Source organism: Scyliorhinus canicula, chromosome 9 (genome assembly GCF_902713615.1).
Source record: "Scyliorhinus canicula chromosome 9, sScyCan1.1, whole genome shotgun sequence".
NCBI classification, from domain to species: Eukaryota; Metazoa; Chordata; class Chondrichthyes; order Carcharhiniformes; family Scyliorhinidae; genus Scyliorhinus; species Scyliorhinus canicula.
In genome coordinates this window covers 95,472,536-95,499,626 of record NC_052154.1, presented here as the reverse complement: position 1 = coordinate 95,499,626, position 27,091 = coordinate 95,472,536, and the positions used below count along the sequence as shown (strand labels likewise).

The 27,091-nt window shown below is 49.4% G+C and overlaps 1 protein-coding gene across 1 annotated transcript in view; it reads left to right on the top strand.

The window, feature by feature from the left end:
* The first annotated feature begins 3,013 nt into the window (after nt 1-3,013).
* The window catches only part of LOC119970917 (zona pellucida-like domain-containing protein 1), a 38,292-nt gene continuing 14,214 nt past the window's right edge, over nt 3,014-27,091 (top strand). The window contains exons 1-5 of the mRNA XM_038806026.1: nt 3,014-3,140; nt 3,563-3,673; nt 24,131-24,357; nt 25,759-25,943; nt 26,446-26,518. Coding sequence (XP_038661954.1) covers nt 3,571-3,673; nt 24,131-24,357; nt 25,759-25,943; nt 26,446-26,518 — 588 coding nt within the window. The 5' untranslated portion in view covers nt 3,014-3,140; nt 3,563-3,570. The remainder of the gene's footprint in view (nt 3,141-3,562; nt 3,674-24,130; nt 24,358-25,758; nt 25,944-26,445; nt 26,519-27,091) is intronic.

Here is a 27,091-nt window from a genome sequence, read left to right as displayed (position 1 = left end):
AAATTTCCCCAGAACAGCTGATCAGTAGCTCTGCTCTGCTGCCCTCTGCTGGTTGCTTGCCTTTACTCAAACTCCTTGGGTCTTCTTCGCAGGTTCACCTTCAACTTAGGCTGACCGCACTGCACGTATGCAAATTTCCCCAGAACAGCTGATCAGTAGCTCTGCTCTGCTGCCCTCTGCTGGTTGCTTGCCTTTACTCAAACTCCTTGGGTCTTCTTCGCAGGTTCACCTTCAACTTAGGCTGACCGCACTGCACGTATGCAAATTTCCCCAGAACAGCTGATCAGTAGCTCTGCTCTGCTGCCCTCTGCTGGTTGCTTGCCTTTACTCAAACTCCTTGGGTCTTCTTCGCAGGTTCACCTTCAACTTAGGCTGACCGCACTGCACGTATGCAAATTTCCCCAGAACAGCTGATCAGTAGCTCTGCTCTGCTGCCCTCTGCTGGTTGCTTGCCTTTACTCAAACTCCTTGGGTCTTCTTCGCAGGTTCACCTTCAACTTAGGCTGACCGCACTGCACGTATGCAAATTTCCCCAGAACAGCTGATCAGTAGCTCTGCTCTGCTGCCCTCTGCTGGTTGCTTGCCTTTACTCAAACTCCTTGGGTCTTCTTCGCAGGTTCACCTTCAACTTAGGCTGACCGCACTGCACGTATGCAAATTTCCCCAGAACAGCTGATCAGTAGCTCTGCTCTGCTGCCCTCTGCTGGTTGCTTGCCTTTACTCAAACTCCTTGGGTCTTCTTCGCAGGTTCACCTTCAACTTAGGCTGACCGCACTGCACGTATGCAAATTTCCCCAGAACAGCTGATCAGTAGCTCTGCTCTGCTGCCCTCTGCTGGTTCACATGATTATGATTCACAATAATTTTGAAAGAAAGGAGGATGTGATGAAGGGTAGACTATCATCTGTATACAATATGAGTAGATCATCATCATCTGTATGTGTATTATAAGTTATATATTTTACAGTTGTAGTTCTAGCCTCCGGCCAGAGGTGGTGCGAGTATGCATGCATGTAACCCGAACGCACCATATGTTCCAGGACAAGTGTTAGTAAGGAGTTGAGAGCAGTCGCATATTAGGGTGGGGTGGGGTGGGGGGGGGGGGGGGGGGTGGGGTGGTGGGGTGTCGGTCAGTGATCTTCTCCTGGCACTTGAGGCCAGTCCTCCTGGTCACACGTGGTGCTCACAGCGCCATCATCATGACCAAGGTCAGCATTGGCTGTCCTGAGATTGACCCTTTGGGACCCTCAGGGGAACCGGACATCCCTCCTGGCCTCCACTGCGTCTAGGAGCCTGGCAAGATTTGCATTCCTGAATCTTGGGGCTGGTCTCCTGGGCGCCATTGTTGCAAGCGGGCTCGGGTTGGCTGAGGAAGAGCTGTCTTTCTCTCTCCCTCCCTCTCTGTCTCACTCTTACTCTAACTATCTTTCTCTCTCCCTCCCTCTCCCTCTGTCACCCTCTCTCTCTCCCTATCTTCCCCTCTCTCTCTCTCCCTCCCCATCTGTCTCTCTCATTCTGTCTCTCTCTCACTCTCATTCTCTCACACTCTCTCACCATCTCACTCTTTCTCTGTCTCTCTTTCTCTGTCTCTCACTCTCTCTCTGTCTATTCCTCTCTCTCTCTGTCTATCCCTCTCTCACTCACTGTGTCCCTGTCTCACTCTCTCTATCACTATCTCCCTCTCCCTCTGCCCCCCCTCTTTCTCCCTCCCGCACTCTCTCTGCCTCCCTCTCTCTCTGCCTTCACTTTTCTGTTTCCCCTCTCTGACTTTCCCTTCTGTTTCTCTCATCCTGCCTCGCTCCCTCTCTCTGCCTCACTTACTCTCCCTCCCTCACTCTCTAGCTCCCTCCCTCTCAATCTGATTCCCTCACTCTCTCTGCCTCCCTCACTCTGTCTCACTCACCCTCTCTCTCACTCCCTCCCTCTCTGCCTCCACTCACTCTCTCTGCCTCCCTCACTCTCTCTGCCTCCCTCACTCTCTCTGCCTCCCTCACTCTGTCTCACTCACCCTCTCTCTCACTCCCTCCCTCTCTGCCTCCACTCACTCTCTCTGCCTCCCTCACTCTCTCTGCTTCCCTCACTCTCTCAGCCTCCCTCACTCTCTCTGTCTCACTCACCCTCTCTCTCACTCCCTCCCTCTCTGCATCCACTCACTCTCTCTGCCTCCCTCACTCAGTCTCACTCACCCTCTCTCTCACTCGCCCCCTCTCTGCATCCACTCACTCTCTCTGCCTCCCTCACTCTGTCTCACTCACCCTCTCTCTCACTCCCTCCCTCTCTGCCTCCACTCACTCTCTCTGCCTCCCTCCCTCTCTGCCTCCCTCACTCTCTCTGCCTCCCTCACTCTGTCTCACTCACCCACTCTCTCACTCCCTCCCTCTCTGCCTCCCACTCACTTTCTCTGCCTCCCTCTCCCTCTGACTCACTCACTCAATCTCTCTCGCTGTAACCCACCCTCTCTGCCTCACTTTCTCTTTCTGGCTCTCTCTTTCTCTCCTTCTCTCTCTACCTCACTCACTCTATGTCTCACTCTGTCTGTCTCTATCTCTCTGCCTGTCCTCTCTCTCCCTATCTCTCTCGCTCTGCTGTCCACCCCCTCTCTGCCACACTCACTCTCTCCATCATATTGCAGGTGTTACACAAAGGAATTGTTTTCCCATTTCTGATTGGTCAGTAATAAGGACACCTTTCTAAAGCCAGGCCTGTCACTTTTGAGCAGCTGATCACGGAAGGGAGACAGACAGAGAGAGAGAACCGGACAGAGATAGAGATTGACAGGGAGCGTGAGAGAGGCAGACACAGGGATAGAGAGAGGGGGACTGAGAAAGAAAGAGAGAGAGAGAAAGCTTGTCTGAGAGAGACCGAGAGCTAGAGAAAGAGAGATAGAGAGAGACAGTGAGATAGACCGAGATAGAATAAAGGAGATAGACACAGAGAGAGAAAGAGAGAGACAGAGTGAGAGACTGAGATAGAGAGTAAAAGAGAGAGACAGAGTGAGAGATAGAGAGAGTGAGACAGAGACAAAGATAGAGAGAGTGAGAGAGAGAGACACACACAGAGAGAGAGACAGAGACAGAGATAGTGAGAGAGATAGAGTGAGAGACAGAGACAGGAAGTGTTGGGCCAGCTGCTGTATTCAGGTCAGTCCCTATATGATTCTTGCCTGAGTTTTGGGGAAATCTGTCCCTCTCTGGGACTGGGGGCTATACTTTGTTTTGTAACTGTTCTGTGAGGCATTTTGGGATATTTGGTTACATTAAAGGGGCTATCAAAATAAAGCTGGTTGTTGGTTCCAATCATTTGACCCCCTTCAACAGTCAAGATTGAAAAGTATCCAGAGAGTGTGAGGGGCAGTGTGTCTGATATGGCAATTCTACTGTGGGAGGGTGCATTACATACCGATCTTTGGTCAGTGATCAAGGGTTGCAGGGGAGCGAGGACTGTGGGATCTTGCTGGGTGTGTGTATCAGTGACTCAGAACTCCATGGGGAGTAATGCCAGAGATTTGGCTGCGAGTGGAGGTCTCAGGTGTCTGATGGTATTTCTATTTTTAACCCCTCAGACTGGGAAATGAGCTTTCTCCTCCTCCTCCTCCTCCTTGGATTGGCTGCCTCCACACCTGTACAGCAGCCCCTGCAGAACTGCCGGGGAAACCCCACCCATCGAGCTGCAAGTAAGTCACAGTCTACAGTCGGGTACTGAGTACCACACACACAGACAGCCAGACACACACCCAGACAGACACCCACACACACTCAAACAGACACCCAGACAGACAGACACCCACACACACTCAAACAGACACCCAGACAGACAGACACCCACACACACTCACACAGACACCCAGCCAGACAGAGAAACACACACACACAGACACCCAGACAGACACCCAGACACACACACAGACACACACACATACAGACACCCAGACAGACACACACATACATATCCAGACACACAGACACACACACACAGACACACACACACACAGACACCCAGACAGACACACACACACAGATACCCAGTCAGACACACACACACAGACACCCAGACACACACACACACACACACACACAGAGGCACCCGCAACTCACTGATGTGTTGGGTAAGCTGGGTCTATGTGGACTGCGTTTGATGCAGTGTAGCGAGAGACAGACTTCCAACACTTGCTGAGGTGCAACACGATTTTACTTAATATCTAAACTATATTACATGTTCAACTGTGGGTTGACACTATGCTGACTTGACTGGAGACCTGATACTAGCCTGACCAGACTTACTGACTACCACATGGTGTTTGCACTGGCTAATGCTCATGAGCTCTGACTGTCTCAGAGGCTGGATCCCAAGAGAGCGGGAAAACTGGTGCCCTCTGGCTTTATAGTGGTCGTGTCCTGTCTCGCGATTGGCTGCTGTGTTCTGTGTGCTTACTGGTCATCCTGTGTGTCAATCACACCTGTCTGTCTGTCTGCACTCCATTATATACATGGATGTATATTATGACATCTCCCCCCTTTCCCCCCTTTTTTTAGTGTTTGTGTTCAGATAATAAATAGTAAGGTGCATGCGTGTATATGTGCGTGACTATATCCAGAATGTGTTAAAATGATCTTATATACATAGGAAGGTGTCGCTAGTACAGATATAGGGCAGATGAAATGGTAGAAACAATATTTACAGAGGTCAAAACGATGAGGTAACAAAATTGTGCAAAAGTTCAGTCTATAAGTTTAGTCTTTGCGGAGGGCAACTAATTCTGGTTGACCGCCTCAATGGTGGATCAGGGGCGCCTGCACTTGGGTAGGCGAGACTGCCGCCAATGCGGTGGTTGCAGAGGTCGGCAGGATTGCTGGTAAATCATAGAACATAGAACATTACAGCGCAGTACAGGCCCTTCGGCCCTCAATGTTGCGCCGACCTGTGAAACCACTCTAAAGCCCATCTATACTATTCCCTTATCATCCATATGTCTATCCAATGACCATTTTAATGACCTTAATGTTGGCGAGTCAACTACTGTTGCAGGCAGGGCATTCCACGCCCTTACTACTCTCTGAGTAAAGAACCTACCTCTGACATCTGTCCTGTATCTATCTCCCCTCAATTCCTCAACTCCGAAACTCAATCCCTCTACCAATAAACGCTAACACACCGTACGCCTTCTGAACAACCCTCTCAACCTGGGTGGCAACTTTCAGGAATCTACGGACATGGAAACCGAGATCTCTCTGCTCATCCACACTACCAAGAATCTTACCATTAGCCCAGTACTCTGTCTTCCTGTTACTCCTTCCAAAATGAATCACATCACACTTTTCTGCATTAAACTCCATTTTCCGCCTCTCAGTCCAGCTCTGCAGCTTATCTTCGTCCCTCTGTAACTTGTAACATCCTTCCGCACTGTCCACAACTCCACCGACTTTAGTGTCATCTTCAATTTTACTCACCCATCCTTCTACGCCCTCCTCCAGGTCATTTATAAAAATGACAAACAGCAGTGGCCCCAAAACAGATCCTTGTGGTACACCACTAGTAACTGGACTCCAGGCTGAACATTTCCCATCAACCACCACCCTTTGTCTTCTTCCAGCTAGCCAATTTCTGATCCAAACTGCTAAATCACCCTGAATCCCATGCCTCCGTATTTTCTGCAATAGCCTACCGTGGGGAACCTTATCAAACGCTTTACTGAAATCCATATACACCACATCAACTGCTTTACCCTCGTCCACCTGTTTGATCACCTTCTCAAAGAACTCAATAAGGTTTGTGAGGCACGACCTACCCTTCACAAAACCGTGTTAACTATCTCTAATCAAATTATTCCTTTCCAGGTGATTATACATCCTATCTCTTATAAACCTTTCCAAGACTTTGCCCACAACAGAAGTAAGGCTCACTGGTCTATAGTTACCGGGGTTGTCTCTACTCCCTTTCTTGAACAGGGGAACAACATTTGCTATCCTCCAGTCTTCTGGCACTATTCCTGTAAACAATGATGAAATAAAGATCAAAGCCAAAGCTCAGCAATCTCCTCCCAAGCTTCCCAGAGAATCCTGGGATAAATCCCATCCGGCCCAGGGGACTTATCTATTTTCACACTTTCCTGAATTGTTAACACCTCCTCCTTATGAACCTCAAGCCCTTCTAGTCTAGTCGCCTGTATCTCAGTATTCTCCTCGACAATATTGCCTTTTTCCTGTGTGAATACTGACAAAAAGTATTCATTTAGCACCTCTCCTATATCCTCGGACTCGACGCACAACTTCCCACTACTGTCCTTGACTGGCCCTACTCTTACTCTAGTCATTCTTTTATTCCTGACATATCTACAGAAAGCTTTAGGGTTATCCTTGATCCTACCTGCCAAAGACATCTCATATCCCCTCCTGGCTCTTCTTAGCTCTCTCTTTAGGTCCTTCCAAGCTAACTTGTAACTCTTGAGCGCCCTAACTGAACCTTCACGGCTCATCTTTACATAAGCCTCCTTCTTCATCGTGATTCCTTCTTCATCTTGACAAGTGTTTAAACTACTTTAGTAAACCACGGTTCCCTCGCTCGACCACTTCCCTCCTGCCTGACAGGTACATACTTATCAAGGATACGCAGTAGGGGCTGGTTTAGCTCACTGGGCTAAATCGTTGGCTTTTAAAGCAGACCAAGCAGGCCAGCAGCATGGTTCGATTTCCGTATCAGCCTCCCCGGACAGGCACCGGAATGTGACGACTAGGGGCTTTTCACAGTAACTTCACTGAAGCCTACTCGTGACAATAAGCGATTTTCATTTCATTTTCATTTTTCAGTAGCTGTTCCTTGAACAAGCTCCACATTTCAATTGTGCCCATCACCTGCAGTTTCCCTCCCCATCTGATGCATCCTAAGTCTTGCCTCATCGCATCAGAATTGCCTTTACCCCAGATGTAACTCTTGCCCTACGGTATATACCTATCCCTTTCTATCACTAAAGTGAGTATAGGGTGGATACGTGGGTTTGAGTAGGGTGATCATGGCTCGGTGCAACATTGAGGGCCGAAGGGCCTGTTCTGTGCTGTACTGTTCTATGTTCTATGCTCTGTATGCCAGCAGCGCCAGGTTGGAGTCGGAGCCTGAGTCTAAAGCCTTGCATAGTAATCTCTTGACGATATGGACCCCTTTTACAGCCTTCCCGTTTGACTGCAGGTAGTGGGGGCTGGAGGTGACGTGACGAACATTGTATAGCCGGGCAAACTCAGACCACTCCTGGCTGTAAAAACAGGGACCGTTGTCACTCATCACCGTGAGCGGTATCCGATGTCTGGCAAACGTTTCTTTGCATGCTTTAATCACCGCCTTCGACGTGAGGTCGGACAGTTTCACCACTTCGGGGTACTTGGAGAAGTAGTCGACCAGGAGGACATGGAACAGATCAACACCGACTTTGGGGTGGTCACTATCTCATGTTGTTGCAGAGTTTCTTTGGGTTGAGCTGGCTGAAATTCTTGACATGTAGGGCAGTTGAGGACCATGTTGGCAACGTCCCGGCTGATGCCCGGCCAGTAGACTGCCTCCCGAGCTCTGCGGCGACATTTCTCAACCCCCAGGTAACCCTCATGGATTTGGCCAAGCACCATAGCTCGCATGCTCTGCGGAATCACGATTCTATTGAGCTTCATAAGGATGTCATCCACCACCGTCAGGTCGTCCTTGACGTTGTAAAACTGGGGACACTGTCCCTTCTGCCATCCATTCGTGAGGTGCTGCATCACCCGCTGGAGCAGAGGATCCCTGGCCGTCTCCTCACGAATTTGAATGACCCTCTCATCAGAGGCCAGAAGGTTGGAGGCACACAGTTGCACCTGCGCATCGATTTGGCATACAAAGTCAGTTTGCTCACACGGTGTGGTGAAAGACCTAGAAAGGGCATCTGCAACAATGAGTTCTTTGCCTGGCGTGTAGACAAGTTCAAAATCGTAGCGGCGTAGCTTGAGAAGGAATCGTTGTAACCGGGGTGTCATGTCATTTAAGTCCTTCTGGATGATGTGGACTAATGGCCTGTGGCCCGTCTCAACCGTGAATTTGGGGAGGCCATACACACAGTCATGAAACTTGTCGATTCCTGTTAGGAGGCCCAGGCATTCCTTCTCAATTTGAGTGTACCATTGCTCAGTGGGCGTCATGGCTCTGGAGGCATACGCAACTGGGGCCCAGGAGGAGGAGTCATCCCGTTGGAGGAGCTCCGCCCCAATACCGTCCTGGCCCGCATCTGTGGATATTTTGGACTCCTTGGTAGGATTGAAAAATGCCAGAACTGGGACTGTGGTGAGTTTTGCCCTCAGCTCACGCCATTATTTCTCATGAGCGGGCAGCCATTGGAATTCCGTCGACTTTCTGACGAGATGGCGGAGGGCTGTGGTGTGGGAAGCCATGTTTGGAATGAACTTCAAGGAAGTTGACCATCCCTAGAAAGCGGAGGACCACCTTCTTGTCCTCTGGGGTCTTCATGGCGTTGATAGCCGAAATCTTGTCAGCATCTGGCCGCACGCCTTGTTGTGAGATGTGGTCACCAAGGAATTTGATTTCTGATTGACCAAACGAGCACTTGGCCCTGTTGAATCGGAGGTCATTGTTATGGGAGAGGTGTTTTCAGAACCCCGAAATGTATCATGGAGTTCAACCAACCTCCCCCTTTAATGTATTGTTGCTTTGAAGCACACGGCTTGTTCCCCAGGTGTGGTATTACAAATATGGACACGTGGGTTTTTAAACACAAAACAATGTTTATTCCATGAACTCAACTTAACCTTTTAAATAAACATTGGATCACTTAACACCCCTTACTTCAAAGATAACCCCGAAAATAATACAACACTAAATAATGCTTCAGTTGTTCCTTTAAACATCCAAGAGACTTAACACCTTTAAACATAAACACATCAGGTTAAAGACATTACTATTATGAGTTTAAATCACCCAAATGATTCAGAGATAGTCTTTCCTGGCAGAGATCACAGCAGATCCAGCTCACTGCAAATACAGACAGACACAAGCTCTTTTCCTCAAAACTGAAAACCAGAAGTGAGCTCTGCTCAGCTCCCCCTACCCTCTGACATCACTTCAGTAATATGAGCTGCTCCATTTCTTAAAGACACATTGCTTAAACATCCATTTCTTAAAGGTACTCTCACATGACACCATGCTCGTAGATTCTGTGGAACACCCACTTGAGGCGATCGATGTGTTCTTGAGGAGTTGTGGACCAGATTATGACATCGTCAACATACACTCGCACCCCCTCGATACCCTCCATCATCTGTTCCATGATGCGGTGAAGTGCCTCTGAGGCAGAGGTGATGCCAAAAGGCACCCGGTTGTAGCAGTAGCGACTGAACGGGGTGCTGAATGTGCACAGCTTGCGACTGGACGCGTCCAGCTGCATTTGCCAGAACCCCTTGGAGACATCCAGCTTCGTAAAGAATTTGGCATGAGCCATCTCGCTGGTTAACTCTTCTCGTTTTGGTATCGGGTAATGTTTCCTCATGATGTTGTGATTTAGATCTTTGGGGTCGATGCAGATTCGAAGCTCCCTGACGGTTTCTTGACGAAGACCATGGAGCTGACCCAGTCCGTGGGTTCTGTGACCTTTGATATGATGCCCTGGTCCTGGACGTCCTGCAACTGCTGCTTGAGGCGATCCTTGAGGGGTGCCGGAACCCGACATGGTGCGTGAACCACAAGGGTGGCGTTTGGTTTAAGCAGGATTTGGCATCGATATGGGAGTGTGCCCATTCCGATGAACATGCTGTGGTATTGCGTGATGATGTCATCAATTACAGCTTGGAAGTTTTCATCAGGTGAGGACGTCGCTGTGAGGATGACATGGTGTGGACTCGCTGAACCAGGTTCAGGAGTTTGCAGGCCCGAGCCGGAAGGATGCTCTGTAATCTCAAATCGCAATGTTACTTTAAATGATTTATTGGAAACTCTTGAGTTGGCATGAGCCACTGGCAGCAATGGCATTGCCTTTGTAGTCAAGGAGCTGGCAGGCCGGTGGAAGAATGCTAGGTCTGATGCGGATGGCGTCGAAATCGGATTTCGAGATGAGGTTTGCCGATGCGCCGGTGTCCAGCTTGAACCGGATGCGAGCCTTTTTGACTGTGAGGACAACACACCACTCGTCGGGATCCACGCTGAGGATCGAGAGGTGCTTCACTATCTTGGAGAGAGGCAGCGCATGCTTCATAATGATGCCCACCCGGTATGGGGATTTGAGGCACTCAGCCTCAGGATCTGTTGGGCTGTCGGAGTCTGGCACGGCCTGCTGTATGGAACGGACGCTTATGTGCCGTGGCTGGGATCGCTGTGTGCTGGGCAGTGGAGCAGATCTGTAAAGGGCTGCGTAGTGGCCAAGCTTGCCACACTGTAGACACCGTCGTGATTTTGCCGGACATTGCCACTTTAAATGGGCGGAGCCACAATTCGGACACGTCATGATGTCAATGGCAGCGCATTCCATGCGCCAACGCGCATGCGCAGTGCGGTTGAACGATGTACGCACCTGCGCAGGCTGATCTAATGCCTTGATGTCCCCTCAGTCGTGGCGCGCATGCGCAGGGGTACGGAAAAAGCGCGTGAAATGGCCACTCTCATCGATCTGTAGGCCCTGCATTTGTGCGATGGCCTGCACCCGTTCTGCCTCGTGGGAGGTTAGCTTTGCCGTTTCTGCCACCCTGATGTGGGAGTACCGATTGTTAGCATGTTCGTGGAGAACGCACGTTTCGATGGCGATGGTGAGGGTGAGCTGCTTGACCTTCAGGAGCTGCTGGCGAAGGGAATCAGAGTGGACCCCGAAAACGATCTGATCCCGGATCATGGAATCAGTTGTGGAGTCATAGTTACATGACTGCGCGAGGATGTGGAGATGGGTCAAAAAGGACTGAAAAGGTTCATCCTTACCCTGAAGCCTCTGCTGGAAAGCGTACCGTTCAAAGCTCTCATTCACCTCAATGTCGCAGTGGCTGTCGAATTTCAGCAGGACTGTTTTAAATTTCATCTTGTCTTCGTCTTCAGCAAATGTAAGGGAGTTGTAGATGTGGATGGCGTGGTCCCCGGCTGTGGAGAGGAATAGTGCGATCTTCCTGGCATCCGATACGGCCTCGAGGTCGGTGGCTTCGAGATAGAGTTGGAACTTCTGTTTGAAGATCTTCCAATTTACACCGAGGTTGCCGGCGATTCGGAGCTGCGGAGGAGGGCGGACATTTTCCATGTCACCGGATGGCTGTTTGCTGGTCAACGCTGATTCACTCAAGGTAGGTCCGTCAATTTTCAGCATCCAAACATGGTACCATGGTGTGTTGTGTAAGCTGGGTCGATGTGGACTGCTGTTGATGCAGTGTAGCGAGAGACAGACTTCCAACACTTGATGAGATGCAACACAATTTTATTTAACATCTAAACTATTATACATGTTCAACTGTGGGTTGACACTATGCTGACTAGACTGGAGACATGATACTAGCCTGACCAGACTTACTGACTACCACATGGTGTTTGCACTGGCTAGTGCTCACGAGCTCTGACTGTCTCAGAGGCTGGGTCCCAAGAGAGCGGGAAAACCGGTTCCCTCTGGCTTTATAGTGGCTGTGTCCTGTCTGGTGATTGGCTGCTGTGCTCTGTGTGCTTACTGGTCATCCTGTGTGTCAATCACTGCCTGTCTGCACTCCATTATATACATAGATGTATATTATGGCACTCACCAGCTCAAAATGTGTCTGATATTTACAAGCCAGTTTGTGTCCTATGTACAACGGGGTTTATACATGCGGTCCCCCATCCCCCTGTTGGAGGCATGTTCCGGTTTTTTCCTTTTAGCCCCTCGCTGGAGGTTTTAATTTTTGTTGTTTGGTGTTGGGAGGGGGGCCTGTATGGCCCTTCCCCTCCTCCCCTTGCCCCCGCACTTCGTTTTGTGCTATCTTTGAGATCACTTCCCTCCCTTCCCCGCTCTGCCCCTGTCTCTTATACCTGTCCTCCCTTGTCTTTCTCTCTCTCCCCCCAAAACCCCCCCCCCCCGGCCATTTCCTAGTCACTATTGGCCTCGAACAGGTCTTGGAACAGGCTGATGAATGGCCTCCACTCTTTCTGGAAGCCCTCGTCCAACCCTCGGATGGTGAACTTGACCTTCTCCAGGTGGAGAAATTCCACCAGGTCTGCCAGCCAGTCTGCAGCTGTGGGTGGTGCTGCTGATCATTAGCCGAGCAGGATTCTCCGGCGGGCAATTAGGGATGTAAAATCCAGGGCATCCGCCCTCTTTCCCATATGAAGATCTGGCTGATCCAGTACCCCGAAGACTGCCACTGTCAGGCACAGCTCCACCCCACAACCTTGGACATCACCTCGAAGGAGGCTGTCCAGAACTGACAAGTCTGGAGCATGTCCAGAACATGTGGGTGTGGTTGGCTGGGCCTCTCGGGCACCGTTCACATTTGGCCTCCACCTCCAGGAAGAACCTGCTCATTCGGGTTCTGGTCAGGCGAGCTCTGTGCATCACTTTGAACTACATTAGGCTGAGCCTTGCGCAGGAGGAGGTGGAGTTGACCCTGCTCAGTGCTTCGCTCCACAGTCTGCAACCCACTTCCGTCCCCAATTCGTCCTCTCATTGGAGTCTGGCTTTGTCCAATGGTAGTCTTGCCCTGTCCAGTAACAGTAAATATATGTTCCCACATTCCCCCCCTCCTTGCTGTCAGTGTTTATTAGTTCCTCCAGTAGTGTGTCTCTCGGGGACCTGGGGTATCTTTCCGTCTCCTTGCGGAGAAAGTGCCTGAGCTCTCTCTTTGTCTCTTCATCATATTGCACGTGTTACACAAAGGAACTGTTTTCTCATTTCTGATTGGTCAGTAATAAGGACACCTTTCTAAAGCCAGGCCTGTCATTTTTGAGTATTTGATCACGGAAGAAATACATGGGCGGTCCAGCCCTACTAAATCTACAGTACTGCCACGGAAGATCCAGGTTCTCTATCAGTTCGTCCAAGGTCGCAAGTCTGTCCCCTATGTAAAGGTTCCTAGCCACTTATGCCTCCCCGTCCTGTCTCCATTTTTTAGAGGGGGCAACGAGCATGGTAGTGGGGAATTTGTGATTACCGCAGATGGGGCCCATCTCGGTTAGACCAAAATGCTGCCTCATTTGGTTCCATGTCTTCAGTGTGGCTAGCACCACTGGGCTGGATGAGTACTTCATCAGGGGAGGATGGGAGCACTGCCGTGGTGTGATGTACCATCAATGAACACGGGATGAGAATGGTGAAACAATCAAGGCTTTATTGCACAAGATGTCTCTTCATCATATTGCTCCAGGGTCCCAGGTTCGATTGCCGGCTGGGTCACTGTCTGTGCGGAGTCTGCACGTCCTCCCCGTGTGTGCGTGGGTTTCCTCCGGGTGCTCCGGTTTCCTCCCACAGTCCAAAGATGTGCGGGTTAGGTCGATTGGCCATGCTAAATTGCCCGTAGTGTCCTAAAAAGTAAGGTTAAGTAGGGGGTTGTTGGGTTATGGGTATAGGGTGGATACGTGGGTTTGAGTAGGGTGATCATGGCTCGGCACAACATCGAGGGCCGAAGGGCCTGTTCTGTGCTGTACTGTTCTATGTCTATGTCTATGTCTATAACTTTTTATGTTGAATTTGATGAAGAGGTGCACTTGAGCCTACCCTTCAAGTATTATTCAACAGTCTTCCGAGAAACTTTAATCAAAATAAGCTTTATTCTAAGACCTTAGTTAATGTTAATATAAACACACAGCAAGAATTTTTATCAATTATAAACATAAAGATACCCACAGCTACAGTAATCTATGTATAACACTAAATAAATTCCCCCTGAACTGTTTCAATTCAAAAACAAAATCCCTTAAACCAAAAAGAAACTCTTTTTAAGGGCGTGGCCAGCACTCTATATTCTCACTTGAATAAGACTGGCTTTCCCTGAGATTCTGACCCCGTCTCACCAGCAGGTTTAAACCCTTCCGGAAAGCAATCTATATCTTAAAAGCCATCACCAAGGTGATTTTTTCTGCAACAGATATTTAAATGCAAATAGTGAGGCTCTCTCACACATAAACACACACACGCACGCTCTCACATATACAGACATACGCACGCTCTCACACATATACACACGCACGCTCTCACACATATACAGACATACACAGACACACGTACGCTCTCACACATATATAGACATACACAGACACATGCCGCTCTCACACATATACACACACGCACGCACTCACACATATACACACACACGCACGCTCTCACACATATACACACACACACGCTCTCACACATATACACACGCACGCTCGCACACATATACACACACACGCACACACTCACACATATACACACACGCACGCTCTCACAAATATACACACACGCACGCTCTCACACATATACACACACGCTCTCACACATATACACACACACACGCTCTCACACATATACACATGCACACGCTCTCACACATATGCACACGCTCTCACACATATACACACACACGGTCTCACACATATACACACACACACCCACACTCTCACACATATACACATGCACACGCTCACACATATACACACACACGCACGCTCTCACACATATACACACACATATACACACACACATGCACACTCACATAACTATCGCAAGAGAACATGTACTAAGGATACTAGTGGGGCTGAAGGCCGATAAGTCCCTTTGACCTGATGTTAAAGGATCATTAAAGGAAAATAGTAGATGCACTGGTAGGAATCTTCCAAGAATCCTAAATTCTTGAACAGTCCCCGAGGATTAGAAATCTACCAATGTAACCCCTTTATTAAACAAAGGGACACAGTAGATGTAATATACTTGGTTTTCCAAGAAGTGTTTGATAAGGTACCACACGAAAGGCTAAGATAAGAGGTCATGGTGATGGAGATAGAGGATTGGCTAACTGATGGAAGACAGAGGTGCAATCCCCCTCTGTTGATTTTGTTCTCAGCACCTGCAAGATTTTGAAACCAAAGAGATGAGTTAGCCTCTTAAAAATACAAGAGTTAGAAAAACAGCTCCTTCTCTGAGTTCATGGATCCCTGTAGAGCAATATAAATAAACAACCTCCCTTTGAAATTGCCTGGACTTGTCAATTATCAAAAGGTTTTTTAAAGGCAATAGTCTGTGAAATTGAATATAAATAATGCAATTAAATAACAATGAAATTGATTGTGAAAAAACACTTCAAAGTTTTCCACCACATTAAAGGCAATACCTTCATCTCACAGATCTTTGAACTGGGAGACATGGTGGGAGACAGTTGAAAGGGTTTCGGGCTACAGATGGGAAGAGCAACCAAGTTTCCCCATCGCAAAAAATACCCCCGGCCTGAGCCCCCTCGTTATCAGCACTAGCCACCCTGGCCCCATCTCCCTTGACACCCTGGAGGCAGTTGTAGAGAGGGAACTTACCCCCATGCAACCCCTCAGAGAGCAAGTTTCCAGGTCCCTGTTTCTCGGTACTTGCACCAATTCACCCCAGCGGGGGAGGGGGCAGCGTCCGAGGAGGTGGGTGAATCGGCCGTCCTGCCAATAAACAACATTCAAATTAAGGATAGTGGCAACTTTGCTTGTTCCTATCGGGTCTGGACGGGAATATCGTCACGGCCGTCGGGAATCTCGCCGGGGCCGGCAGGGCGGGGGACTCGCAACGTGTTTCATGACCGGCGTGAAATCCGTTCTTAGTCCACACCCAATTCACCGGGCCATTGAAATTCTCTCTGCTGGCTAGCTGCTCCAGAGAATTCCCCCCCCCCCCCAACAGTTGGGATAAGACGAACATTTTCAGATTGGTAACCTGTAATTAGTGGAGTGCCACAGGGACCTGTTTTGGAACCACAATTATTTACAATATATATTCATGATTTGGATGAGGGAGGTGAATGTACTATTGCCAAATTTGCGGATGTCACAATAATAGGTAGGAAGGCAAATGGTGAGGATAACACAGAGTCTAAAGATGACTTAGGTGAGTGGGAAGAAACCTGGCAGATAGAATATAATGTTGGAAAATATGAATCTATGCTCTTTGGTGGGAAGAATAAAGGAGCTGAATATTATTTAAATGGAGAAAGACTGCAGATAGCTGCAGCACAAAAGGATCTGGAGGTGCTTGTGTATAAATCACAAAGAGAGCATTGCATGCTCAGCAAATGGAATGTCCGTCTTTATTTCAACGGGGATGAAGTATAAAAATAGGGAAGTCCTGCTATTTAGACCACATCTGGAATACTGTGAACAGTTTTGACCGAAAGAAAGATATACTTACATTTTAGGCAGTTCAGAGAAGGTTCACTCAGGTAATCCCTGGTATGGAGGGATTGTTTTATGAGCAAAGGTTGAACAGGTTGGGACTCGACTCATTGGAATTTAGAAGAATGGGAGGTGGTCTCACTGAAATATACTGGATTCTTCAAGGGCTTGACAGGGTAAGTTGCCGGAGACGATGACACAGGCAGTGATCACACTAATCCCCAAAAAGGGGAAGGACCCGGTGGAATGTGGGTCACATAGACCCATATCACTATTGAACACGGATGTGAAAGTATTGGCTAAGTTGTTGGAAGGGGTGTGTCCCCGGGGTGGTGGTAGAAGATCAAACAGGCTTCGTGAAGGGCAGGCAGCTCACAAGTAATATAAGATGGCTGCTGAATGTGGTGATGAATCCGTCGGGGGCTCTGGTACCGGAGGTGCTGGTGTCCATGGACGCGGAGAAGGCATTTGATCGGGTGGAGTGGAGGTACTTGTTCGAAGTTTTGGGAAGGTTTGGGTTTGGGCCGAGATTTGTGGCATGGGTGCGGTTGCTGTATGTGGCACCAAGAGCGAGGGTGAGGACGAATGATATGAGCTCACAAAGCTTTGACTTACACAGGGGTACGAGGCAGGGGTGCCCGCTGTCGCTGCTGCTGTTTGCGCTGGCCATAGAGCCATTGGCGATGGCTCTCAGGGGGTGAGCAGAGAGGCAGTGGACAGAGGGAGCATCGGGTGTCGCTCTATGCCGATGACCACTTGCTGTATGTTTCGGATCCGTTGGAGAGTATGGGAAGGATTATGGGCCTGTTGGGGAGGTTTGGTGGGTTCTCGGGATACAAGCTGAATGTAGGGAATAGCGAGGTATTCCCGGTGAATGAACTGGCACAGCGGGCTAATTTAGGGGGGGATGCCATTTACGGTAGCGGGGGATAGGTTTAGGTATTTGGGGATTCAGGTAGCGAGGGAATGGACGGGGCTCCATAAGTGGAACTTAACGAAGCTGGTGGATGAGGCCAGGGAGGATCTTAAGAGGTGGGATACACTGCAGTTAACATTGACGGGGAGGGTCCAAGTGGTGAAAATAAATATTCTGCAGCGGTGGTGGGAAGGAGAAGGGGTAAAGTGGGTTAGGATGGAGGAGGAATCTTGTAAGGGGTCTAGTTTGAGGGCTATGGTGACAGCAGCATTGCCAATGGCTCCGAGTAGGTATTCAAGGAGCCCAGTGGTGCAGTCCACGGTGAAGATATGGAATCGGCTAAGGAGGCATTTTAAGGTGGAAGGGATGTCGGTGCTAACGCTGCAGTACGAGAATCATGAATTTGAGCCGGGGGGGGGGGGGGGGGGGGGGGGGGGGGGGCATGGATAGTGAATACAGGAGGTGGAGGGAAGTGGGTCTGTATTTGGAGGAAGGGTTCGCCAGTCTGGAGGAGCCAAGGGAGAGGGTAGAGCTGCCGAGGGGGAGTGAGTTCAGATATCTGCAGGTTAGGGACTTTGCACAAAAGGTCTGGAAAGGTTTCACTAGGTTGCCGGGATACACGCTGCTGGAGCGACTGCTGCTTCCGGATGTGGAAGGGGAGGGAAAAATTAGGGATATATACAAGTGGCTGGGGGAGCAGGGAGGCGAGCGGGTGGTGAAGATCAAGGAGAAATGGGAAGGGGAGTTGGGAGGGGAGATCAATTGGAGAGTATGGAGTGAGGCACTGCGTAGGGTAATTAGGACCTCCTCGTGTGCAAGAATGAGGCTGATACAGTTTAAGGTGGTGCACAGGGTGCATATGACTCGGGCGAGAATGAGTGGGCTCTTTCGGGGGTAGCAGATGAGTGTGAGAGGTGTGGGCGGGGGCCAGAGAATCCACGCACATGATTTGGGGTTGCGAAAAATTGGGAAGATTCTGGGCAGGAGTGTTCGTGGTCTTAGCCAGGATAGTGGAGGACGAGGCAGACCCGGACCCTTTGGTGGCGATATTTGGGCTTTCAGAGAAGCCGGAGCTCATGGAGAGGAGGAAGGCCGATGTTCTGGCCTTCGCCTCTCTGATTGTACGGTGGTGAATTTTGCTGCAGTGGTGGTCGCGTCAATCCTGTCCCTGATTTATATGCAAAACATTAACAAACTTTATTTATAACAAGAGTAAAGCTGAACATATAAAGGAATTAATTGGCACTGAGGACTGCTAGTCTCCCTATTCCCAAAACTCCATCCCGCCTTCCTCCCCCAGAAACACACAAAACAGACACACAGTCAGGGGAGGGGCAGAATTGAAACAACGAAAATTGAAGGAAAAGGTTTGAGATGAATCTTCGCTTCTGCGGTTATGGCCTCTGAAGGCACCGCTCGTCTCCCAATGCGACCCTCTGGGGAATCAGGGATTCAGGTCAGTGCAATTCTGTCCTCTTACTACTGGGTGGAGCTCAGACAGGTGATTCAGATCAGTGCAATTCTGACCTCCAAACACCTGTCTCCGAGATTTTACTGAGACTTTAAACCCGAGAATATTACAGTGTTTTCCGTTTGCCTGATCTTTGTACAGAAATCTCAGCTGTATTATAAAGAGTGTTCTCAGATTAGGTTCTTCCCAGCCATTCATTCAGAGGATTAAGGACTGGTTGAGAAGCTTTTGCAATTTTTCACTCCAGAAGTTTCCCTTCACAGTTCTGACTGCAGTCTGCCTTTTAAATAGGAGTGCCTTAACTAACCTGACTAGGAGTTTTTAAAATCATCTGGCAGAGAGAGTCTTCCAGCTGCTTTCAGGCTGAATCTCGCTTCAGAACAGAGGACAAAACAGAGCTCTCCAAATGGCTCTCCTTTCTTCCAGAAGATTCTGAATAGCTCCACCAATCGCAAGCAACAACAGTTGATAGCTCAGAATTTCAGATTCACCGATTAGCTGCTTGCCAAACCTATCAAACTAACTTCACGGGCTCTGCCACAGAATCAAAAAGTGAAGTCTTGGGCTGATCCATTAAACCAGGATAAAAGCAAATTACTGCGGATGCTGGAATCTGAACCAAAAGGGAAAATGCTGGAAAATCTCAGCAAGTCTGGCAGCATCTGGAGGGAGAGAAAAGAGCTAACGTTTTGAGTCCGATGACATTTTGTCAGGTCTAACCCCGACTTTGTCATCAAACCTGCCGACAAAGGTGGTGCTGTTGTCGTCTGGCACGCTGACCTCTACCTCGCAGAGGCTGAGCGCCAACTCTCCGATACTTCCTCTTCCCTCCCCTTGGACCATGACCGGACCACTGAACATCAAACCATTATCTCCAACACCGTTAGTGACCTCATTTCCTCCGGATGCCTTCCCCCTACGGCTTCATAGTTTCCCAATCCCGGACAGCCCGCTTTTACCAACTTCCCAAAATCCACAAAAAGGACTGTCCGGGTAGGCCCATTGTGTCAGCATGCTCTTGCCCCACCGAATATATTTCCTCTTATCTTGACTCCATCCTCACTCCTCTGGTCCATTCCCTCCCCTCCTACATCCGGGATTCCTCTGATGCACTACGTCATATTAAAAAAAAAAGCTTTGACAAAGAGTCATCGGACTTGAAACATTAGCTCCTTTCTCTCCCTACAGATGCTGCCAGACTTGCTGATATTTTCCAGCATTTTCCCTTTCGTTCCATTAAACCAGGCGTGTTTTATAGAACCACTACATTACAGAAGGGAGCCATTTGGCCCATCGAATCTGCACCAACTCTCTGAAAGAGCGCCCTACCCAGGCTCCCACCCTATCCCTGCAGCCCCATAACTCCACATGACCCTCACATTTGTGGACACTAGTGATAGTGGCACCAATATCCTGGGAGGAAGATTTGCTAGTTCTCTTCGGGAGGGTTTAAACTAATTCAAAAAGGGGGATGGGAACCTAAATTGTAGTCCCAGTGTACAGGATGTTGACAGTAGTGAGGTCAGGGATAGGGTTAAAAGTTCGAAAGAGGGCACCGGCAAGCAAGGCGCTGGTTTGAAGTGTGTGTACTTCAATGCCAGGAGCATCCTGAATAAGGTGGGTGAACTTGCAGCATGGGTTGGTACCTGGGATCTCGGTAGCATTGTGGGTAGCACAATCGCTTCACAGCTCCAGGGTCCCAGGTTCGATTCCGGTTTGGGTCACTGTCTGTGCGGTGTCTGCACATCCTCCCCGTGTGTGCGTGGGTTTCCTCCGGGTGCTCCGGTTTCCTCCCACAGTCCAAAGATGTGCAGGTTAGGTGGATTGGCCATGCTAAATTGCCCTTAGTGTCCAAAATTGCCCTCAGTGTCAAAGGTTGCCCTTAGTGTTCGGTGGGGTTGCTGGGTTGTGGGGATAGGGTGGAGGTGTTAACCTTGGGTGGGGTGCTCTTTCCGGGAGCCGGTGCAGGCTCAGTGGGCCGAGTGGTCTCCTTCTGCACTGTAAATTCTATGAAATCTCGATGTTGTGGCGATTTCGGAGACATGGGTAGAGCAGGGACAGGAATGGTTGTTGCAGGTTCCAGGATTTAGATGTTTCTGTAAGAAACCCTGGGGCAGCAGGGTAGCATGATGGTTAGCATAAATGCTTCACAGCTCCAGGGTCCCATGTTCGATTCCCGGCTGGGTCACTGTCTGTGTGGAGTCTGCACGTCCTCCCCCTGTGTGCGTGGGTTTCTTCCGGGTGCTCCGGTTTCCTCCCACAGTCCAAAGATGTGCGGGTTAGGTGGATTGGCCATGCTAAATTGCCCGTAGTGTCCTAATAAAAGTAAGGTTAAGGGGGGGGGGTTGTTGGGTTACGGGTATAGGGTGGATACGTGGGTTTGAGTAGGGTGATCATGGCTCGGCACAACATTGAGGGCCGAAGGGCCTGTTCTGTGCTGTACTGTTCTATGTTCTATTAACAGAGGAGATGGTAAAAGAGGGGGGGAGGGGGGGAGGGGGGGTGTGACATTGTTAATCAAGGAAAGTATTACGGCGGTAGAAAGGACGTTTGAGGACTCATCTACTGAGGTAGTATGGGCCGAGGTTAGGAACAGGAGAGGAGAGATCACCCTGTTGGGAGTTGTCTATAGGCCTCCGAATAGTTCCAGAGTTGTAGAGGAAAGGATAGCAAAGATGATTCTCGACAGGAGCGAGAGTAACAGGGTAGTTATTATGGGGGACTTTAACTTTCCAAATATTGACTGGAAATACTATAGTTCGAGTACTATAGATGGGTCAGTTTTTGTGCAGTGTGTGCAGGAGGGTTTTCTGACACAGTATGTAGACAGGCCAACAAGGGGCGAGGCCACATTGGATTTGGTACTGGGTAATGAACCCGGCCAGGTGTTAGATTTAGATGTAGGTGAGCACTTTGGTGATAGTGATCACAATTCGGTTATGTTTACTTTAGCAATGGGCAGGGATAGGTATATACCGCAAGGCAAGAATTATAGCTGGGGGAAAGGCAATTATGATGCCATTCAGCAAGATTTATGATGTATAGGATGGGGAAGGAAACTGCAGGGGATGTGTACAATCAAAATGTGGAGCTTTTTCAAGGAACAGCTACTGCGTGTCCTTGATAAGTATGTACCTGTCAGGCAGGGAGGAAGTTGTCGAGCAAGGGAACCGTGGTTTACTAAGGAAGTTGAAGCACTTGTCAAGAGGAAGAAGAAGGCTTATGTTAGGATGAGACATGAAGGCTCAGTTAAGGCACTTGAGAGTTACAAGTTAGCCAGGAAGGACCTAAAGGGAGAGTTAAGAAGAGTGAGGAGAGGACACGAAAAGTCATTGGCGGATAGGATCAAGGAAAACCCTAAGGCTTTCTATAGGTATATCAGGAACAAAAGAATGACTAGAGTAAGATTAGGGCCAATCAAGGATAGTAGTGGAAAGTTGTGTGTGGAATCAGAGGAGATGGGGGAAGCGTTAAATGGATATTTTTCGTCAGTGTTTACACTGGAGAAAGACAATGTTGTCGAGGAGAATACTCACGTTCAGTCGACCAGGCTAGATGGAATTGAGGTTCACAAGGAGGAGGTGTTAGCAATTTTGGAAAATGTAAAAATCGATAAGTCCCCTGGGTCAGATGGGATTTATCCTATGATACTCTGGGAAGCCAGGGAGGAGATTGCAGAGCCTTTGTCCTTGATCTTTATGTCGTCTTTGTCGACAGGAATAGTGCCGGAAGACTGGAGGATAGCAAATGTTGTCCCCTTGTTCAAGAAGGGGAGTAGAGACAACCCTGGTAATTATAGACCTGTGAGCCTTACTTTGGTTGTGGGTAAAATGTTGGAAAAGGTTATAAGAGTTTATAATCATCTTGAAAAGAACAAGTTGATTAGCGAGAGTCGACACGGTTTTGTGAAGGGTAGGTCGTGCCTCACAAACCTTATTGAGTTTTTTGAGAAGGTGGCCAAACAGGTGGATGAGGGTAAAGCGGTTGATGTGGTATATATGGATTTCAGTAAGGCGTTTGATAAGGTTCCCCACGGTAGGCTATTGCAGAAAATAAGGAAGTATGGGATTGAAGGTGATTTAGCGGTTTGGATCAGTAATTGGCTAGCTGAAAGAAGACAGAGGGTGGTGGTTGATGGCAAATGTTCATCCTGGAGTTCAGTTACTAGTGGTGTACCGCAAGAATCTGTTTTGGGGCCACTGCTGTTTGTCATTTTTATAAATGACCTGGAAGAGGGTGTAGAAGGATGGGTTAGTAAATTTGCAGATGACACGAAGGTCGGTGGAGTTGTGGATAGTGCTGAAGGATGTTATAGGATACAGAGGGACATAGATAAGCTGCAGAGCTGGGCTGAGAGGTGGCAGATGGAGTTTAATGCGGAAAAGTGTGAGGTGGTTCACTTTGGAAGGAGTAACAGGAATGCAGAGTACTGGGCTAATGGCAAGATTCTTGGTAGAGTAGATGAACAGAGAGATCTCGGCATCCAGGTACATAAATCCCTGAAAGTTGCCACCCAGGTTAATAGGGCTGTTAAGAAGGCATATGGTGTGCTAGCCTTTATCAGTAGGGGGATTGAGTTTCGGAGCAACAAGGTCATGCTGCAGCTGTACATAACTCTGGTGCGGCCGCTCCTGGAGTACTGTGTGCAGTTCTGGTCACCACATTATAGGAAGGATGTGGAAGCTTTGGGAAGGGTTCAGAGGAGATTTACTAGGATGTTGCCTGGTATGGAGGGAAGGTCTTACGAGGAAAGGCTCAGGGACTTGAGGTTGCTTTCGTTAGAGAGGAGAAGGCTGAGAGGTGACTTAATAGAGACATATAAGATAGTCAGAGGGTTAGATACGGTGGACAGTGAGTGTCTCTTTCCTCGGATGGTGATGACCAACACGATGGGACATAGCTTTAAATTGAGGGGTGGTAGATATAGGACAGATGTCAGAGGCAGTTTCTTTACTCAGAGAGTAGTAGGGGTGTGGAACGCCCTGCCTGCAACAGTAGTAGACTCGCCAACTTTAAGGGCATTTAAGTGGTCACTGGATATACATATGGATGAAAATGGAATAGTGTAGGTCAGATAGGCTTCAGATGGTTTCACAGGTCGGCGCAACATCGAGGGCTGAAGGGCCTGTACTGCGCTGTAATGTTCTATGTTCTATGTTCTAAGGCCAATCGACCTAACCTGCAATTCTCTGAAGTAAAGTCTGCCAAAAGTTTTCCTGATGTCTGTGGTTCGCCTGAAGTTTAAGTAAAAATAAGTGTTGTAGCTGATAGCAAGAAGATGGTAGATCACAGGCAGTCAGCAGGACTGGGGTTAAGAAGAACACAGAGAACAGACAAAGGGTTTACAACATTGTCCTAACAGCACTTTAAGAATGCAGCCCATTCTCTCTCACATATCTTGTTCTCTAACTCATATTTTCTCTCTCTCTCTGCAGAGAGCAGTGATTTGGTGGTCGTTTGTGGTCAGCGTTCTGTTACGTTGAGCATCCTGCTATGTCCAGTCTATTATTCAGGATACAATGAAATGATGTTGGCCATGAACAGTGTGTTTACCGATCCGGATTGTTATGGTGAAGTCCATTGGAATTTGAGCATTCCTGTTCTCCATTTTCACTTCCCCATCACTGATAACATCATTGGAAAGTGTGGCAATGCGTTCCAGGTACAGTGTCACTGCCTGGGGGGCAAGGGGCAGTATGAGGTGTCCCATGGGAGGGGGGGGGCAGTGAGGGGTCTCACTGTTTGGGGGGGAGGAGTCTCAGTTTGGGGGGGAGGAGAGTCAGTTTGGGGGTGAGGAGTCTCAGTTTGGGGGGGAGGAGTCTCAGTTTGGGGGGGTGAGGAGTCTCAGTTTGGCGGGAGGGTAGTCTCAGTTTGGGGGGGAGGAGTCTCAGTTTGGAGGGAGGAGTCTCAGTTTGGGGGAGGAGTCTCAGTTTGGGGGGAGGAGTCTCAGTTTGGAGGAATGAGGAGTCTCAGGTTGGGGGAGGAGTCTCAGTTTGGGGAGGGGTGAGGAGTCTCAGTTTGGGGGGAGGAGTCTCAGATTGGGGGAGGAGTCTCAGTTTGGAGGGATGAGGAGTCTCAGTTTGGGGGGGGAGGAGTCTCAGTTTGGAGGGAGGAGTCTCAGTTTGGGGGAGGAGTCTCAGTTTGGGGGGGAGGAGTCTCAGTTTGGAGGGATGAGGAGTCTCAGGTTGGGGGGAGGAGTCTCAGTTTGGGGAGGGGTGAGGAGTCTCAGTTTGGGGGGAGGAGTCTCAGATTGGGGGAGGAGTTTCAGTTTGGAGGGATGAGGAGTCTCAGTTTGGGGGGGTGGGGTCTCAGTTTGGGGGGAGGAGTCTCAGTTTGGGGGGTGGGGTCTCAGTTTGGGGGGGTGAGGAGTCTCAGTTTGGAGGGGTGAGGAGTCTCAGTTTGGAGGGATGAGGAGTCTCAGTTTGGGGGGTGGGGTCTCAGTTTGGGGGGGTGAGGAGTCTCAGTTTGGAGGGATGAGGAGTCTCAGTTTGGGGGGTGGGGTCTCAGTTTGGGGGGTGGGGTCTCAGTTTGGGGGGTGGGGTCTCAGTTTGGGGGGGTGAGGAGTCTCAGTTTGTGGGGGCGGGGGAGTCTCAGTTTGGGGGGGAGAAGTCTCAGTTTGTGGGGGGAGGGGAGTCTCAGTTTGGGGGGGGTGAGGAGTCTCAGTTTGTGGGGGTGGGGGAGTCTCAGTTTGGGAAGGAGGAGTCTCAGTTTGTGGGGGTGGGGGAGTCTCAGTTTGAGGGGGGTGTCTCAGTTTGGGGGGGAGGGGAGTCTCAGTTTGGGGGGGTGAGGAGTCTCACAGTTTGTGGGGAGTCACAGTTTGGGGGGAGGGGACTCAGTTTTGGGGGGAGGGAAGTCTCAGTTTTGGGGGGTGAGGAGTCTCAGTTTGTGGCGGAGGGGAGTCTCAGTTTGGGGGAGGGGAGTCTCAGTTTGGGGGGAGGGGAGTCTCAGTTTGAGGGGGAGGACTTTCAGTTTGGGGGGGGTGAGGAGTCTCACAGTTTGGGGGGAGTCACAGTTTGGGGGGAGTCACAGTTTGGGGGGTGATGTTTGTGTCTCTTTCCTGCAGGTGCTGGATGAAGACAATGAGGGGATTTTCCAGGAAACCTCTCGCGTACAGACAATGAGCGTTCGTGGAGCAATTCTGTCACAGGAATCCGCGGACAGCATGGTGACCTACACACAGGGGCTCCTTTATCAATATTCGTGTAACTACCCATTACTGTACCTCGTCAACAACACCAAGATTTCTGTGTGAGTACTCAGAGGAGCATTCTCTCAATCCTGAGGTCTATCGGTCCCTCGGATCTCTCAATCTGGAGGGTCTTCTAGTCCTGATTTCATCCCTCAATCCTGGGGATCACTCAATTCAGGTTTCATTCCTGAATCATGGGTGTCTCTCAATCCTAGTTTCATCCACAAGACGGGGTCTCTGTTTCCTTGTTTTATCCCTCAATGCAGGGGGTCTCTCAATCCTAATTTCATCCCTCCATCCTGGGCATCTCTATATCGCGGGATCTCTTAATCATGGTTTCATCCTTCAATCCTGGGTCTACTCAATTTTGAGGATCCTGAACCCCAGCCATCTCTCCCTCCCAGCAAGCTCTGCAAAATCTCAAGAAATCCCAGAATCCTGTGGGGATGTCAAGAGTACGTCCCCGGATTGTCACAGGATTGGCGGATATCACAAGGGTCCTGATTGGGGTCTGGGTGGGAAAGAGGCGTTGTTATTTCTGATTTGGTTTCTTATCTACAGGGATGGTTTGAGTGTGGCAATGAGAGACAACCAAGGAAGATTCATCAGCACATTAGGACTTGAACTTTACTCGGTGAGAAATATAACGTTATCAGAGGATTCACAAACAACCAGCACTTCCATTCTCTTCCCATCCTCGCTCTCCCTATCCAATTCTCACTCTCACCCTGTCCCACTTCCCTATCCCCCAACTAATCCGATACGTTTTTCCCCAACTAACCTGCTCTCCAATTGACTTTAACTTTTCAGTCCTAATTCTCTTGTATTTCTCCCTCATTTCACCATCTCCAAGCCTTCGCAATCTCCGCAATGTCATCCAACATGCACAGAGATCAGAGATTGAGGATAAAGCGGGTCGTGGGATTGAGGAGAAGACGGGTCAGTGGGGCAGCACAGTAGCATAGTGGTTAGCATAATTTCTTCACAGCTCCAGGGTCCTGGCTTGGGACAGTCTCTGTGCGGAGTCTGCACGTTCTCTCCGTGTCTACGTGGGTTCCCTCCGGGTGCTCCGGTTTCCTCCTACAGTCTAAAGATGTGCAGGTTAGGTGAATTGGCCATGCTAAATTGCCCTTAGTGTCCAAAATTTCCCTTAGTGTTGGGCGGGGTTACGGGGTTATGGGGATAGGGTGGAGTTGTGGGCTTGGGT